At 39.8% G+C, this 17,277-nt stretch overlaps 1 protein-coding gene across 2 annotated transcripts in view; it reads right to left on the minus strand.

Annotated features, from left to right (window-relative positions):
* Positions 1-17,277, minus strand: part of LOC117944715 (netrin receptor UNC5C-like) — a 177,403-nt gene that overhangs the window by 52,428 nt on the left and 107,698 nt on the right. For both annotated transcript variants that reach the window (XM_034871786.1, XM_034871788.1), the window contains exon 4: positions 11,232-11,335. In XM_034871786.1, coding sequence (XP_034727677.1) covers positions 11,232-11,335 — 104 coding nt within the window. The remainder of the gene's footprint in view (positions 1-11,231; positions 11,336-17,277) is intronic.

Raw genomic sequence — 17,277 nt, forward strand, 5'->3', positions numbered from 1 at the left:
TTTGACTGTATGTTGCTAATTCAAACGCTTTTGTCAAATCTGAGGAAAGCACATTATCGTCAGATGAGTGACATGTTTGTTTGGTTTATTTTACAGTAACCAGTGTAAGATGAAGGCATGTTGGGTGGAGGATATTAGCAAGCTAACGTTAGCTAATGAGCCAGTAGCGGGCCATTCGGTTGCTCCGCTCCCACTGTAGGCAGACCACTTTGCCGAGAGAACAGATGACAGCCTGGGAGAGGCACAGTACAGTTAGCTAGTCATCCCCCGTTACCGCTGTCTTCCCGGAGGGGGGTAAGCAGAGGGACCGCAGGCTCTGTTTGGTTCTGCTGGTCCTGGCTAGAGAAAACACTGTTTGTTGTGGGTATCACAGCAAAGGTATCCGGTTTGGCTTGTTTTGTTGAATGATGAATAGATTACCACCGCCTGCTGGTATGGGGAATTATTTCATTGCATTCATGTGCAAAATATACATGGTATTGGCAGTTGGCTGTAGTCTGTGCAGTGTGTTCTAGTGATAAAATTTGGCCCGAACAAAGGCGACGAGGGCCGACGAGAGGTGACGCCACAGGTGGCTGTCAACGACAGTAGTCGTTGGCCGTCGGTTTGGTGTGTCAGGGCCTTTAGACAGACAGCATAGCATGAGGCTTGGCCATCCAAAGCAGTTCCTGAAGTCCCAATACTTCAAACAATGCCCTGACAGACTATTTCTATAAAACCACATTGCCAGGTGAAAAATAGAATGTAAATGGGAGGTTCTTATCTAGCACCTTTTAGCCTCAATGACTACTCAAAGCGCTTTTACACACAAGTACAGAAGAACCATTCATCATTCACACACATTCATTCACTGTGGCCAAGGCTGCCGTACTAGGTGCCACCTGCTCATCAGATAAACACTCACATTTACACTCCGATGGTGCAACATCAGGGGCAACTCTGGGTTCTGTGTCTTAACCAAGGACACTGCACGGTCAGAGATCAAACCACCAACCTTCCGATTGGCAGGCAACCACTCTACTGCTGAGGCACAGCAAACAGCCAGAAAGCACATTTTTTATTAAAACTGCATAGAAATAGTCTATTTTTTTCCAGGCCACAAAAATTGTTAACAACTGAAAAATATGGTTGTTCAAAATGAAATATTGATTTGAAATTATAGGCTATGTCTTTCTTCATTGTCAACATGAACAAAATACAAGTCCTTGTTTACTGTGATTCTGGGAACCAAGAAATGATTTCAAGACAGAAGGAAAACTGAAATGAACAGAAAATAAATAAGTATTTAAATGAAAAAACAAAGTAAATTAAAAAACACTCAGACTTGCAGCTCTCAGGATGAAAATGCATTGGGATTGTGATAGAAGCAGTGGTAGCTGAAAGGAGGAGAAAAGAAATCCAGATGACAGTTTGGGGTGAGAGTGCTAGAGGATGAAAAGTTAAAATGAGACCCTAGGCTCAAATCATTAGAGGAACAGGCGAGACGAAAAACATCCAAATCCACTCACCAGCTCAGACACGTTGAGGAAACATCCCCAAACAGATGCTGACCTAGTAAGTGGTAGAATCAGAATCAACACCTCAAATATCACCGGGGAAAAGTTCAAAAGGGAAACACTTTCTTCTTACGATAGAAGAACTAAAAGTTAGGAAATTAAAGGATTAAACCTGTTCTCTCCTCTGCTTTTAATATAGCAGTCTGTACTTTGAGTTTTTCTCTAATGTGCAGGCCCGGAATGTCACAAAGCAATATTTCTTCTGCAGATATTTTGCAGCACACATATTTCATGAGAGATATATGCAGAAGTAGTGTCTGGTTTGTAATTCACACCGAGTATAACAAAAAAAAATGACTTTAATGCCCAAACTTAAGTAGACACAGCAAGTGCCCTTAGGGAGATAATATGGTGTTTCTTTTAACACTTTAAAGACAGTGTGTTGCGTAACTGTCTTTGCTGGTTGTTGTGAGCCAGTGTTGAAATGATTGACAGCTTGTTAAATTATAGAACAGCCCTGTGCATGGTCACGGGTCAATGCGGTAAAAGTGTTGAAGCTTGTTGTATCTGTGTCTCTGTTGATTTCTTTATTTCTCTGGACAGTGATGTATTCCACGTTTCCTGCTGAACTCTCCAGTTCACTAAGTACTTTAACATCACTAATGGCAACAGAAGACGGAGAAGGGAGGAGAGAAGAAGAGAGAGAGAAGACAGAAAAGAAAAGAAGAGTGGGGATCAAATGGCAGCAATGGGAGAGTGTGGAAAAGAAACCACAGGACACAGGCTGCTTAAGAGCATTTAAGTGTTTAAGCATTATAAAAATAAGAACACCTGTAATGTCTTTGCTTATTATGACTGAAGGCTTCTCTGGTACGTGGCGCCATCTACCTAAGAACCCTGACCTAATTTTGCTTTCTTTATAGCCATGTGCACACAGACATACGTATGTGGTCTCAACAACAATCATTTTGAATCCGGAATCGGAAAATTATATCACATTAATTCAATCAGAGGTGGATGTTCAGAGTTACTAGGGGTGTTTATCATTTCCAAGCTAATTTTTTATACTTATGTTCCCCTTTGTCTTTTCTCACTCTGTTCCCAGTAGTTGCAAAATACACAGGCTTATCAGTGAAGACGTACTGTGTGCCCCTCTCCATCAAGTTCAGTCTTAGTTGTGTAGTTTAATAAAGCATGTTCAAGGTAGGATTAAGGGGATACTTAAAATATTATCTTCAATCTCGCTCCCCCACCAGTGGTGTCAGTCATTACAAGCTGGCTTCCTAATAAAATCACAAAGTCTGAATGAAAAAGAACTGACTATACATTATGCCTTCATTAAAAAAAAAGAATTACGTACTGTGTTTAAAATATTTTTAGTGCAAAATGTATATATCAAAACCTGCTAAATTAAAAACAAAAGCACGTTTTTGTGAACCTTAAATAAATGTACAGGATGTGTATTTGTATTTGTGTCATAAGTGGGAAGCTAACCCTTTGAGTGCTTTTCTAACACACGTGTGAAGGCATGATATGTGTTTGTTTGCGTGTGCGTGTGTATTTACGCGTGCATGTGTGTGTTTGTGTGTGTGTCAAAGCTGATTCACTGTACAGTGTAGGAGTGCTGATGACACTCCATAATCATTAAAGCATGAAGAGGCACTGAGCTGATTGGGGGCATGCTAATCCTTTTTAATTGACTCTCCAACTCTCCAGTGTTATTAAAACCGCCCAATAACAAAATACAAAATCAGCTTTGCTTTATTAGCCGGGTCAGCTGAACTATCGGAGACCTCCCTGTTTGTTAGTGTTGCATTTTGGTGAAGGGATGTACAGTGTAAAGAATGAGCAAGGGAAACAGACAGAAACACGGACATGTAGAAAACAGATCCTTTCAAGTACATTCAGACTGGGTTCCTGCATTTTTTTCTTTTTGGTGAGTAAGCTGATGATTATGATATTTACCTATTTGAAGTTGAAAGTGTTCAGCCGTTAACAAAAACACATTTTTCAGCAGAATAATTAACCTGCTTTGGTCAATGCCACCACTTTGATACAATGTCGTGTAGCTGCGCGGCAAACTGCGGAATTGATTTTACAGTTTCCAAACAAAAAGACAGCAGATGTCATCATGAGCAGCATATCCCCTCTTTATGGTTCCCAAAAGAGCTAAAGGAGCATCTTAACTCTAAGTGCTCTATATCGACCTTTGCAAGGTCACACTTAAGTAGCCCAAAGCTATCCTACCTTTGAATGAATTATGCTTTAGAAATCGGCAAAGCATCTGTAGCGCCAAGTACTTCTTGGCAGTCTTTACTAAGCTGATGATTCAATTCAATTTCAGTGAGTAAGCAGTATCATGGTTAATACCGCTCAGCAAAAATGGGCTCATATTTGATTTCACACAACCAAAAACATTTTACAGTGTTAAATGGAGTACTGCATCATGGCAATAAAGGACTCTTTATCACGCTCACTCTCTGTTTCATTACACACTCTACTCCAGACAGTCATCACTGATAATCTTGTGTTATGAACACAGTCACATTTATAAAAAATATAAATTGCACTGACAATTATTGCCTTTAATAACTCATTGAAGACTACTTAAATGAATAGTTATGTAAGTGAAAAGCAATTAGTTTTTAGCAATTATACAAAGCCCTGGCTTATTAAACTTTTTCAGTCTTGGTCCCAAATGAGGATTTTACTGTTCAAATTGCTCTAGTAGATAAGCTTATAAAATGATTCCTCAACTCAGCATTAGGACTATTTTTAGGTGTTAAATTATTTCATAAATACTTTTCAATTAGTTCATTGTATTATAATAACATATGCACACACATTTTATAGATGTCACAGGCTTGTGTGCCCAACTTCACAAATTTCAAAGTTTTCTCTGCTAAAAGACTTAACAAGGTCTGACAACTCATACAACTTGACAGAACAGAACAGAGTTTTGTTATTTGACACTGTCGCACCTTGTGTCAAAACAGTGTGTTCTTTCATCCATGACAACACTGTCAGGACTGCCGAGGGCAGCACGGGTAGCTGCCTGACGATGCAGTACACTCTATACTGTCATGTCACCATCTATCCACAGCTTTGTCTCAGAACTGTGTCAAGAAAGACGGGGATAGTGAGAGAAAGAGACAAAGTGAAAAAAGAGACAACAGTCCTAAGATGAGACAAACATGGAAATGGAGACAGAGAAAATTGCTGGGATGGGAAACTGTGCAAGGTTTTTTCGAAGACTCTCTGAAAACAGTCAAAAAACAAGCATTCATTTTTAAAACAACTAAAGAAGGGGTCAACATTTCATCACCAGAACATTTCATACTCTTTCTATCTCACTGCCAGAAATACATTAAAAAGGGTTCATTTAATTACAAAGGCAGATCATACTATAATGTTGCCAAAGCCTTTGAATGGGTAATGAAAGGGGAGAGAGTAGTTGGGGTGTGGAGGGGATCCACACAAACACATTCATTATCTCTGACTCTCCTCTTTCCGAGTCAAGCACCCACTCAACCCTCTACATACTGCACACACAAGAACAAAGCCCCGGTCTTAAAAAGTCTTAACCGTCGGACCACAGAACACTAAAAACTACATGTGATCACCGGCCTACATTGGCCTGTTCTATGAAAATGGAAGAAAATCATCAGCTAAGGGACAAAACATAGTGTGACTCAATGTAATGAGAAGCTTCTCTTTCTGAGTTTTGATTGATGGTTTCCTGAAATGGCGAACGTACTGTGAGTGCTTGAAGTTATAGCCACTGTGAGGGCTGAAATGGCAGAACTCTTCCGCTTGTGAGAAAGCCAATCCAAACAACTGCATTTAGTGTTTTAAACAAAAACAAAGTTATAGTCTGCAAACAACTCATGCAGGAAAGGTGGAAAAAAACATAATTTATAGCAAGAATATTTTGCAGACAATATATATTTCAGTCTAGTTAGAACCAGTGATTAAAATCAAATGGAAATATATAGACGAGCTGCAGAAACACAGATTTTATGACTGTATAAAGATACAGAAAGAGAGAACGAGAGAGAGAGAGAGAGAGAGAGAGAAAATAGTCAATATAATTAAATAGTGAGGAAATGTCTGAATTTAATGACGTCGCTTATCACTGGATGAAAAGCCTCTCAAGGCTCCTAAATCTTACAGTAAAAGTATATATGTGTCATCTTCCTCTTCCTGTGTGTGTGAATGCAAGAATGACACTATATTTTTGAAAATACAAAAGGGTTTTAAAAGGCTTACAGAATGTGTGTTTTGTGCATGGTCATTCATGTGTGGGTGTACACGCACATTATTAGATAATGATCACAATCCCTCTGAATATTCCCAACAACCAACCCCAATACATTTATTACTGACACAACACAGAAGTCGCTCGTCTTCATCTGCCCCATTTGTAAATTACTCTGCAGTGATAGACCATCGCAACAGCATTTTAATAATCTTAACCCCATTTCAATAATTCACCTAGGCAGTCAGAATAAAAAAGAGATTGCTGACTAATCTGTGGATTACGGTGATGATTTCTGACAGAGGTTGAGGCTCAAGGTAAAATGTGATGGGAGATGAGCCGTAGGGCTTACTATGCTAGCTCAAAGAGGATTAAGGTAAAGATCTATTGGGGGAAGCTGCATTACATAAATTGGTTTTGTGCACAGAAATGCACACACAAACCCACTTACACACACGTGTGTTTTTCCAGAGGATGGCCAGGGTACTCACAACATTTTGCAAAGCTAAGGAAAGATCCAATTCTTTACTTGATATTACAAGTTCAATCAATAGCCCATTCCTTCCCCTTTCGGTTCATTCAATTGTATTCATTCAGAAGTAAACAAGTCCAAATAAATGCCATTTTACTGGCATTTCTTTCCTGGATAAAAGACGTGTTTCACCTTTACATCTATTGACAGAACTATTGACGTAAGAGATGCAAGAATTAGTAGTTTGTTTTGAGTAAATACATGTTTTGGATGTATTTAGCATTTATTACTTAATTAATTTGTTTGTGAGGCCCAGAGTTAGTCATTTAGTTATGATGAGATCTGAAAGTGGTTTAAAGGTAAAGGGATTCAATATATTGGCTTCTTTTTCTGGACACAGTAAGAGACCATGTCTTATTTGTTAGACAGTTTAATTGACACTGTCACCTTCACTGTCCGTTTCAAGCACTCCACCACCACAGATGTTATAACCCCCAGAAAGACTCTGCTAGTAAACGTCATCATATGACACATTAACAATGGTGACTTCAGGGACTGAAATGTGCTGTGTCTGTGTGTGTCTGTGTACAGTGCACTGTATGAGGTAGCCGTTAGCAATTTGGCTACACCGCACCACTGATGCCTTCTGACAAAAAAGTCTGTTATGATTAGCATCACAAAGAGTCATTCACGCACACCGACACACACCCACCCATACAAAATGCACGTTTCTGGACTCATTCCACACCGCTTAACACAGAGAGTCATTGACAAAAAATGACAACAATTGTCACTGCAAGGGATCGAGGGTAAGTGTGCGTGTGTGTGTGTGTGTGTGTGTGTGTGTGTGTGTGCGCGTGTTTGTGTGTGTCTAACTTTAGTAAAACAAATGGTAGCCATTATGGATCTTGGAGCTTGAATCAAAATCCCATCTTTGAACCAAATCTCTTTATGCCACCCTAATGAATGTTACTTTAAGTTTATTGTGAAGTAAAACTAATAAAATATAAAAAATCACTCACCTCTTTGACTTTACTTAGAATGTATATTCTGAAGTGGCAGATTACACTTGGACAGATAATGTCTAAATTCATCATAAGCCATTATCCTAGTAAATTACTTACACTAATTTAGGTGGCGGTTGGATTGAGTGGTAAAGAATGGGACAGGAACTTGACCAGGCTCCAGACACATATCCAGTTACTGTCTGACTCTGTGTGTGTGTATGTGGGTGCCTGCGTGTGTGAGTGTGTGTCTGAGTGAGTGAGTGAGTGAGTGAGTGAGTGACTGAGCAAGTGTGTGTGTGTGTGTGTGTGTGTGTGTGTGTGTGTGTGTGTGTGTGTGTTTGGGATAGACACGTGGAGAGCCTGTCACCACACACTGATGTGTGTATTTCAGTGCAGCTGGGGTAATCACTCACATGCAGAGACAGACGCAGACAGGCACACACATAAATATTCACACACACACACACACACAACAAGAGGTACACTAAGGGACAGATTAGCCAGGGATCACTTTAACTGCTGTGCAAGTGTTGGCCTTGAGAGTTCAACGTCAACCCTTTCCGAAATTGCAAAGAAAATGTCTATACACAAACCACCGCCATTATTTTCTTTTCACTGACAGTCCTGCTCATGTCATCATCAGACAGTCTCCTCTATGTTATTCACACCCTGAAGAAGGCTGTCTGTGCCGCTACGTGTGGGTTGCTTCTCGCTGAATGAAATAGCCAGTAAAATAAAAGGCTTTTTAAATAGTTTTGAAGAAGAGTGCCTCGGATTTCCTTTTTTTCTCTACTTAATGGAATTCCCGACCCCAAAGAGCACCTTTAGTCATCCGACTGAACTTCCTGGGCTCCGTGGACCTTGTTGTCTTGCCAAGTCTCCTCTATGTGTTTTTCTCACTCTCTTTCAATCTAAAGCTCCTGAGAGACATAATTTGAGGCATTGTGAAATCCTTGAGAAACATCTAAATCTCTTTAGACTGTGATAGAAAGCCTTTAAAAGCTGAGGGAAAGCTATTGGATTATATAGGGAGGGTTCAGCCGTTCAACAGAAAAGGCTTTATGGACACAAATGGTGAATTTGGAGAACTTGAAACAAGTCCGGCACATTTCTTGATGTGAAGTCATCCAAACCACTCAAGATAATGGAATCGTCCATCAAAGTTGGGTGTGTGTCTGTGTGAAATGCATGTTGTGTGTCGGAAACTGCATATTTGTATATTTGTGAGTGTGCGTATTTCATTAAGGTTGTTTTTGCACAGGTAGTTGTTGACATGTGATTGTCTACAAATGTTGCATGAATATAAATGTAAATTGCATGTGTGTGTGCAAGTCAAGGCTTTGGTGCGGCATGTTGACAGCCACGTGATGCCAGCTGGTCATTACGATGTAAGTATCATGTATCAGGGCACCAACCCCATCACACGGACAACTTTACAACAGTAAACAGTCGTCAACTGGTCGACAAGGCAACCGCAACCGCCAAGTTTAGAACATTTCTAGAGAGGTCACAGGACCCCACAACTGCCAATCACCAAAAAGGATGGCTGTGTGTGTGTGTGTGTGTGTGTGTGTGTGTGTGTATACTGTATGAGAAGAAATAGAGAATGAAATGGCAAAGAGAATGGACATGATAAGGACAAAGAGAAATAGTAAGTCAGAAGAGATAAAAAAGAAGTCAAGGCTATAACCTGAGGTCATCAGCAGGTTTTAAACCTAAATCCCTCTAATCAGCTTCAGCAGACAGGGGAGACAGACCAATCCATTTGCCCCGAGATCCCATTATGACAGCAGAAAGGGATGGAAAAGGTGGCAAATTGAGTGTTAGTGTGTGCATATCTGTGTGTGTGTGTGCATAGATGTATTGTGTTGATGCAGGTGTCAAAAATAAAGAAAGCAGATGAGGCCGCAGTAGTAATTAGTCATTAGTGTTGGGATATGTCTTCAAGATGAAGGAGACTGAGTGTTAATGTGGGTGTGTGGCAGAAAGAGACAAAATTAATGACAAATAAACTCCCAGTCTTTGTGGCGCCAACTGTCCAACCAATGTATTTCTCTCCGAGGAATTAGAGATTTCTCGAGGTGAAAGGATAAGAAAGAACCACTCCGTTTTTCCCCACTACTCCTCCCCCCACCTTTACCTCTGCCTTTCCCCCTACACACTCTTCCTCAATTTGTACACCGGTCTGCTTGAGTGCCTTACTCACCCCCTCTCCTTCAGTTTCTCTCTCCCCCTCTCTCTCAGGGGAGCTGTGTACTTAGGTGCAATTGAAAACGACTATCAAAGTGAAAACCTGATTCAAAAACTCCTTATCCGGTAAGGCAGCCTTCTTGAAGTGCTGTGCTGCTCTACCCCAGCGACCAACTAAATTATATTATGTCTTTTTAAACATTCAGGTGGGAATGCAGCCAGATTAAACCAGGAACGTAAAGAGCAGGCTGAATTGTGAACGACATTCTTTACTGTTGTTAAGGGCCTCGGGGAGTGGAAGTGACACGTGTGGCTCTCACAAAGTGGATGTTTACTGTGCAACACGTTTGATGAGAGGGTAAAATGGCGATGCACTTACAATGTAGTGGCAGCATATACACAATATTATCTTTCATTGAAGAGGATGGTGTTGGGACAGCGTGAATATTTACCACACTATTCATGTACTTGAAATCCACACCTGTTAACCTCTGACCTCATAAAGTTGGACTTGCTCATCAAAGTGACCTTGAGCAAGGCAGTAAAGTTAAATGGCCAAAATAATGATGTTATGTTGACATTTACTAGGGGGTAAAAGTAACTCCCGCCCCCCCTTTGAGAAGTTAGCCAGTTTTGCGTTTTGTTTCCTCTTCACTGCAAGTGTATTCACTTCTGTTCACTTTTCAGCAATATGTACATCTGTGCTAATGAAAAGGAACATGGCAGTATTTTTCAGACTTTCTGAAGAAAATCAGGCAATCCACTTTCATTAATGATCCTCATTATTTTCTGCTAAGCTCAGGCACGGTAAGAGAGACGGCAGACGTTTAGCATATATTCCCTCCCTCGCTGAGATTTCCTTAATTTAACTTGTGCTGCAACTCAAATTGGTTCTCGGGGGACCGTTAAGACTGAGTTTAAAACTTTGGATCAGCGTTACCTCGTTTCAGCAGAGCTCTCAAGCAACTGTCACTCAAAAGGAGAACCCCCGATTCCCCCCTGTGACCGTTAAACACAATTGTTTCTGTGCACAGAAACAATGCTTTATATTTCTGGAAACAGGTTGGAGAAATGCTTCAAACCAAGACAAATGTGAAATAATGCTTTGCTAAACATTGTCCTTGTTTGTATTTAGCTTAAAACATTCACTTTTGCTACTGTGATTAAGTCGATTGAATTCATTATTTGTATCAGTTAAATAGTAATAAATGATAATGAAGCACTATCCTTGTTGGAATGAGTACTTACAGTTATTTAGGTGTTGAGGTATTAAGTCTTTTCAGTTTTTGCTTAGACGTAACACTAATTAAAAAAAAAGGCTAGTTAACTAATTTTGTCTAAAGGGTGCATTTTTATTCAGCACACCCTTCATCCACTGAGTGCAAATAGTGAAAGAGTGCCCGCCCCCATCAATGCTGCTGTCTGTCATTCACAGTCCCGGGCAATCTCAAAAAGGGTCACTTCTGTAATAAGCAACGTTTCTGTGGCATTTCCAAGTTAATTCCACTTGATGATTCAGTACCACCTTCTAATAACTATCACCTATAAATTATAAAATAAAAGTTAATTAATCTTAAGTTAATAGTTATGTTACTTTAGAAAACAACAACATTATAATAATGTTTACTAATTATTGATCATACTATAATGTGTTATTTTAATAGTTTATTGTTGCACACATTCAGATTCCTTTTTTTACATTGGTTTACATCCCGTCTCAGTTCTCTCTCTCGTTCTCTGTTCCTCTCTCTTAATCTTGGTCTACATTCACCCATTCAGGAGGAGGTTGACAATAACGCTGAACGTACCTCAGCAGCTGGTATTCCCTCTGGAGGGCGACACTGTAACAGCACTTCCTGCTCCAGAGAGACTTCCTTTCCCAGCGGTTCCTGTTCAAATGACTTTTTCAGGTCTGGGGTAAGAAACAAAGAAAGAGAGGAAACTTAGGGTTAAAAGATGTTGTGTCAAAATCATTGTGGGGATCCTAACAGTACTACTGTTATCATATGATAAGTTATGTTATGATGTGGTGGTGAAACCCTTGCTCAGGTAGCCAGTGAAAACATTATCAATAAAGGCCAAGACCTTGAATTTAAACAATCAAACTACTGGTCAGTCGTTATGATTTCCTCTCCAACCAGGACACCGCTGGAATATTAACATACATAATAACAGCAATGCCAAGAATTTGTGGGAGGCCATTTTGCAAAAGCATCCTGTGAATCAACAGTCAGGGAACCCATTTAGAAGATAGTGCCGTGCCATTGTAAACCGGGCTCTTTACCTCATTTCTCGGGCAACAATGACACAGTAATTATGGAGTTGGTGATTGAAGTCAGCCATGCACATGTTGACTTCTTCCACTCTCCTGGCACTTTAGAAATGTACACAACAAGGAAAAACACTTAGCTGTATATTCTTGGAGTCAACTTATGCTCACACAGGGTGCGCACACACACACACACACAGACACACACACGCACAGAGAGAGGATCATGCGTAAGTGCTTTGGCTGCTTCACACACTATACACAGGCTGCTTTGTTGCATGCTCAGCCCCCTAATCACTATGCACAATCTTTAAACTTAATTTCATATATCATGCCAGAGTTTCGGGATCTCAAGCAGGCCAAAGACAATAAATGATTCACACTAATGGTCCACATGCTGTGATGAATGACAGCATTACAAAGCGGCGTGGAATGCACTGCCATTTGTTCCACAGAATATTTCAGAGAGGCCTCAGCTGTTTTCATTTTGGGGTTGAAAAAATGCTCACAGTAGCAGAATTTAAGACAATTAGCTAGATATTTAAAATGAAAAGACATAAGAAAGGAGAATGGAGAGAAGGCGTGTTGGAATGTGACAGAAAACACAAAACCCTTGTAGATGAATGGATGGAAGGACTGTGTTGTTTAACTGATGGTCATGCCAAATACATTTTTCTCTGCATCTTTGTTTTAATCATACATTCATTGAGAGAGTTCAAACTATTTTGCAGATATATATATATATATATATATATATATATATATATATATATATATATATATATATATATATATATATATATATATAGCTACTTTCTAAAGATCCTGCCTAGGGCTACCTCTTACACTGTAATGCTCAATATTCACTCTTTAGACTTGTCCTTCACTTTTCTGATCACCGCCCTAGTCTGCTGCAATGTCGCATATAGTAATCTATGAATGTGTGCCTACATAGGCAGCTGAGCTTAACACATGTTAAAATAATTAGCTTGCCATAGAAAAAGGCCATAAAACAACTCGTAACCTGAGAGGTGTGGCAGTGTAGCGGGACTTAGCAGGTGACTTATTTATGGTGCTGATCCGATGGTGGGATGGATTTCTAAATAAGAACATATGGAGGGGGATGGAAGTTTTTTTCATTCAAGTACTCAAAGGTTTTTGATTTGATTTCTTCCTAGAATCAAGAGTATGAAGACTCAACATGATGTGCTTAAAATGATTAGTAAAGCTATTTTGTACGTTCTAATTCTGTACCTCGGAGTGTATTTTTAACTTTGAATTAAATGCATGTCAGCATGTAAGGAAGATTAATTGACTACATAGCTGCAGATGCAGGATGTGCATATTTCAAAGTGATACGCAGAGGTCTGTTGAGATGGCGGCGTCAACAGCATCATTTAACTGATACAATCTTTGAGATAGTAATACTAAAAAACTTGTTCACTTTGAAGAGTTTGAAAGTGACTTTGTTAGTTTGGAAATGATGGCTACAGCTGTGGAACACAAATCCTCTTTCCTCTGTCCTTCAGTTTTTCAAACCATACCGAAAACTTTCATAGTTGGACACAGCGTGCGTTTATGTGTGTGTGTATGTGTCTGTGTGTGTGTGTGTGTTATCCTTGTGTCCTTTTACACTCCTGGTTCCCAGGTGTGCTCTTAATCACCTTCTCCGTCAGCTGTGGAACACCTTTGCGAGCACACATACACGAACACACTGGATAGAACATTTTTTAAATGCTGAACCTGTCGACTCAGAGTAACTTTTTGGGTATTTCATCAGGACAGTCACCTTACAGTGGCAAACAGATATAGAAGGTGGAAGAGTGAAAGAAAAGGAGAGATGAAATGGGATGGGGGCATAAAGAAGGTAGAAGCCCGGGCAGCTGGTGGGTGGGTTGAAAGATGAGAGGCAGAAAGAGAGAGGAGGAAGGAGGGAGAAGTTGGTAGCACACAGCAGAACCACCTTACTCTTCCTTAATACTAAAACCGCCTGCTTGGTTTTGACCTATCAAATACTTTTTATGTCAAACACTGTCGCTATAACAAACCTTTAATCACATCACTTCATAATATCATGATCCTAATCTTAGAAAGAAAAGGGAAGAGACAAAATGAGCTTACAAAAGTCAAGCCTTTAAAATGTGAATTCACACAAGCTAGTTTTATCATTTTAAAAATTTTGAATTTGTAATCATGAACCACTCTCTAGCTCAGTCACAAAGGCAGAATCAAATACTTTGGAAGTGAAAGGAAAAGTTCTGGTTAGATGAATGTCTGAGGAACGAGTGCAACATGTTTATAATCCTATAAGAGAGAAAACCTACACTTTAGCTCAAAGTGCAAAATATTCTAGTTGCATGAAGGGAATTTACCTAGCGACCATGTTGGGATTAACCCTCTTGTTTTGACACCATCACGGTTAGAAAATGTGGTCGCAGAACTCAGAACTAAAAACACCGGGCAGATTAATCAAAAACCGCTTCTTGCTACAGTAGGTGTCTCCAGGACCACATTTTGCTATCACACACCCACCGGCTGTGTGTGCATTGTTGTATTAAATATACTAATACTGTAAATATTCGATGTTAGGAGTCAAAAAGCAGCAGGAGATGAGCTACAGACTCATGGGATGTAAGAACCTACCATATTTAAAAATGTATGTGTGAACAAGGCATTTTCCCACCTAGTTGACAAGGTTTCGTTTCATACACAAAAAATTAAATCATTATCAGATTCCGAGTGGCGAGCTAAGAGAGTTATGTGAAGAGACAGAGTATTGCTGTGAGTAAATGACAACTTCATAATACAGTCAATCCCTGTGGGGGATGATAGCCTGAACAGAGCATGATCGTTCATTATGGGATTAATCACCCAAAGCTTCAGTCCTAAATCCACCACATGGCTACCATCACAACACACTGAGACACACGTACACCGACAGATAAAGACAAAGAGAGAGCGATAGAGATGGTGAGATGCAGTCACAATGAGAAAAATACACACAGGAGATGGAAACTAGCAAGCGGCCACAACACACACACACATGAAGACAGAACAAACACAAAGATACCCACTGTGGAACAGAAAAACACACACAAGAAGACAATGAGGAAGTAATTGAGGGGTGAGACACACTTTGCTCATGCCAGCCAATTCCAGGAACAATTTCCTGGTCTTAATTAGTAAGGGAGATGGTGAAATGAGGAGGTGGTGGTGGGGAGACTTGATTTCCATAAAGATTAAGAATGAAATTAAAGGAGATTAAAGCAAACCACTCAGGGGACGAACAGACAACACACACACACACACACACACACACACACACAGACAGACACATGTTCACACCTTTTGCTAAGCCAGCGGGCTATGACAGACAAAGTGTTTGCCACTTTGTGGCAATAGTTTGCCTTTGAGAGAATGTGTGTGTTTTAGAAAAAGAGGGACTGTGACATTGTGTTCACGACACCAGGGGACCAGGAATGTACTTCAACTGAAGGTGTGTTTTTGTACATTTGTGCAAATGTGTGCCCAAGGGAAATATGTGCACAGGAGAGGAGGGACAGCTGTGTCCTATCAATTCACTGACCCCACTTCACTCCCAAACTGCAGATAATGCTATCAAGCTTCATAAATATAACAAAAGCAATGATAAATTCACTGAACAACTCCCAAACACAAAACAGGGTTGAAAAGTACAGAGGGCAACCTTATTCAGTGTGAACTCCCTTATACATGCACAATAAAGCAGTGTAAGCATCTATTCTGAAAACGACCTTTCTTGCATAACCTCTTCTTATTCCCTCCCATCCCCTTGTCTTTCTTCGCCTCCTTTGCTCTCCCTCTAAAACTTCTTCCTCTGCTCGACTAAAACTGCTATTATGTTTGTGGAGAGTTTGTTGCCTCAGGCTCTTCTACATAAGCACATTTCAGAGCAATTATCCAAAATGGGTGTCTCTGCCTGCATGCTACCCATGCCAAATCATAACGGTTTCCCCTGGTGGAGCTCAAGCAATAAAGAGCAATGGGAGCTACTTGGAAAGAAAATAACAAGCAGTACTCTCCATAAGTCTCATAGAGGATAATTTAGACATCCAATTTCCTGCACAGTGGCATGGAAACAATCCCACCTCTGGATTAAATAAAAAACAACCCAATGATGTATGTTATAAAGCACACAAGAAGGTAAGGTGATATTTAATAAACATTAGGAAAAAACGTAATGCAAATGGGTTTAAAATTAAAATGCAATTGTATTAAATGATAAATACCTAAGCTGCTGTAGGAACTATATTAACATCATGAGGTGAATTCGTATTGCTTTCTGCTCAGGGAAGTCATTAAATGCTGTGATTTCAAAAGGATTAACTTATATTAAAGTTATAACATTTAGCTTCATAGTCATATATTTGTGTTCTTCCAGCAGGTTTTGATATGGCTTTCATGTAATAGCTTGTGCAATCTCATGAAAGTTGTTTTTTTCAACATAAATATATCCTAAGGCCATAGGGTGTTTAGGGCTGTAGCAGTTTATGAGTACCTCTTCAACCTGTGGGTACTCATTACGTCTTCAAATAACGAATAAAGCTCCAAAAGATAAAAAAAGAAAAGGAAGAACTGAAGGTAGACTGTGACTTTGAGTGTCACAGTCATTTTCAGTGTGGTTATAGAGGGAGTCATTTTCTCTAAGTGACTTTAGAGAGTCTCTTTCCACCCAGTTCAGTTCTTTCACTGAACTTTCCACCCTGTCATTTCAACATTTCCCAACCTGTGATCAGCCCGAGACATCAGACAAGGTCTTTTCAGCCAGTGTCAAGTTTTGAACAAGTAAACATCTCTATTCGCTGACATGGCACTGGCACTCTGAAGCACAAATGAAATGAATGAAAGATCCTCAGTGAAAGCAAATCATGGTTCCAAAAAAGTAAAAATCTAACATGGATATATTTCAATGAAGTTTCGCTCTGCATGTCATCACAGATTTTCCTTTAGGCTGTTAGTTGTAAGAGCCTTACTTTCTATGCTAGTCCATTAAATGTCAATGTAACATTGATATAAATTGGAAATTAGGCTCTAGCACAAGCAGATATTTATGAATGTCCAAAAAAATGTTGTTTCGTCTGAAAAGATATTTTTGACTTTTAACTTGTATCCAGTATCTCGGCTCTAGTGATCTTTTGACCACATTGGGAAATACAACTCCGTCATCCAGATTGGCAGTCATCTCCCATCTGCTTTTTTACTAAAAATGATTAGCAACTCAATTTCATTTGTTGATTTTAGCAAATATTGTTCTGTTTTTGCTTTAACCTTTAACTTACGCATTACATATGGTTCGATGAGACAACTCATCGACTTTGAGACATGACGATCCCTTCTGCCTGCCTAAGAGTGGTTCCATTTTTTCTCTTGAAAAATAATGTTAATGTACAAAAAAGTCTCTAATTGGGCTTTTAAGGGACTTCCGTTGTGTGTGGTTAAATCATCACTGTGGCTCACCACCATAACAGTTTAAAGGACGCTGAAGCCGTCCCTGACATCTGGGAAAAAGCTCAGCGATGGTGACACATCATCACCACACGCACTTT

This window comes from Etheostoma cragini, chromosome 5, assembly GCF_013103735.1.
Source record: "Etheostoma cragini isolate CJK2018 chromosome 5, CSU_Ecrag_1.0, whole genome shotgun sequence".
In the NCBI taxonomy this organism is placed as follows: domain Eukaryota; kingdom Metazoa; phylum Chordata; class Actinopteri; order Perciformes; family Percidae; genus Etheostoma; species Etheostoma cragini.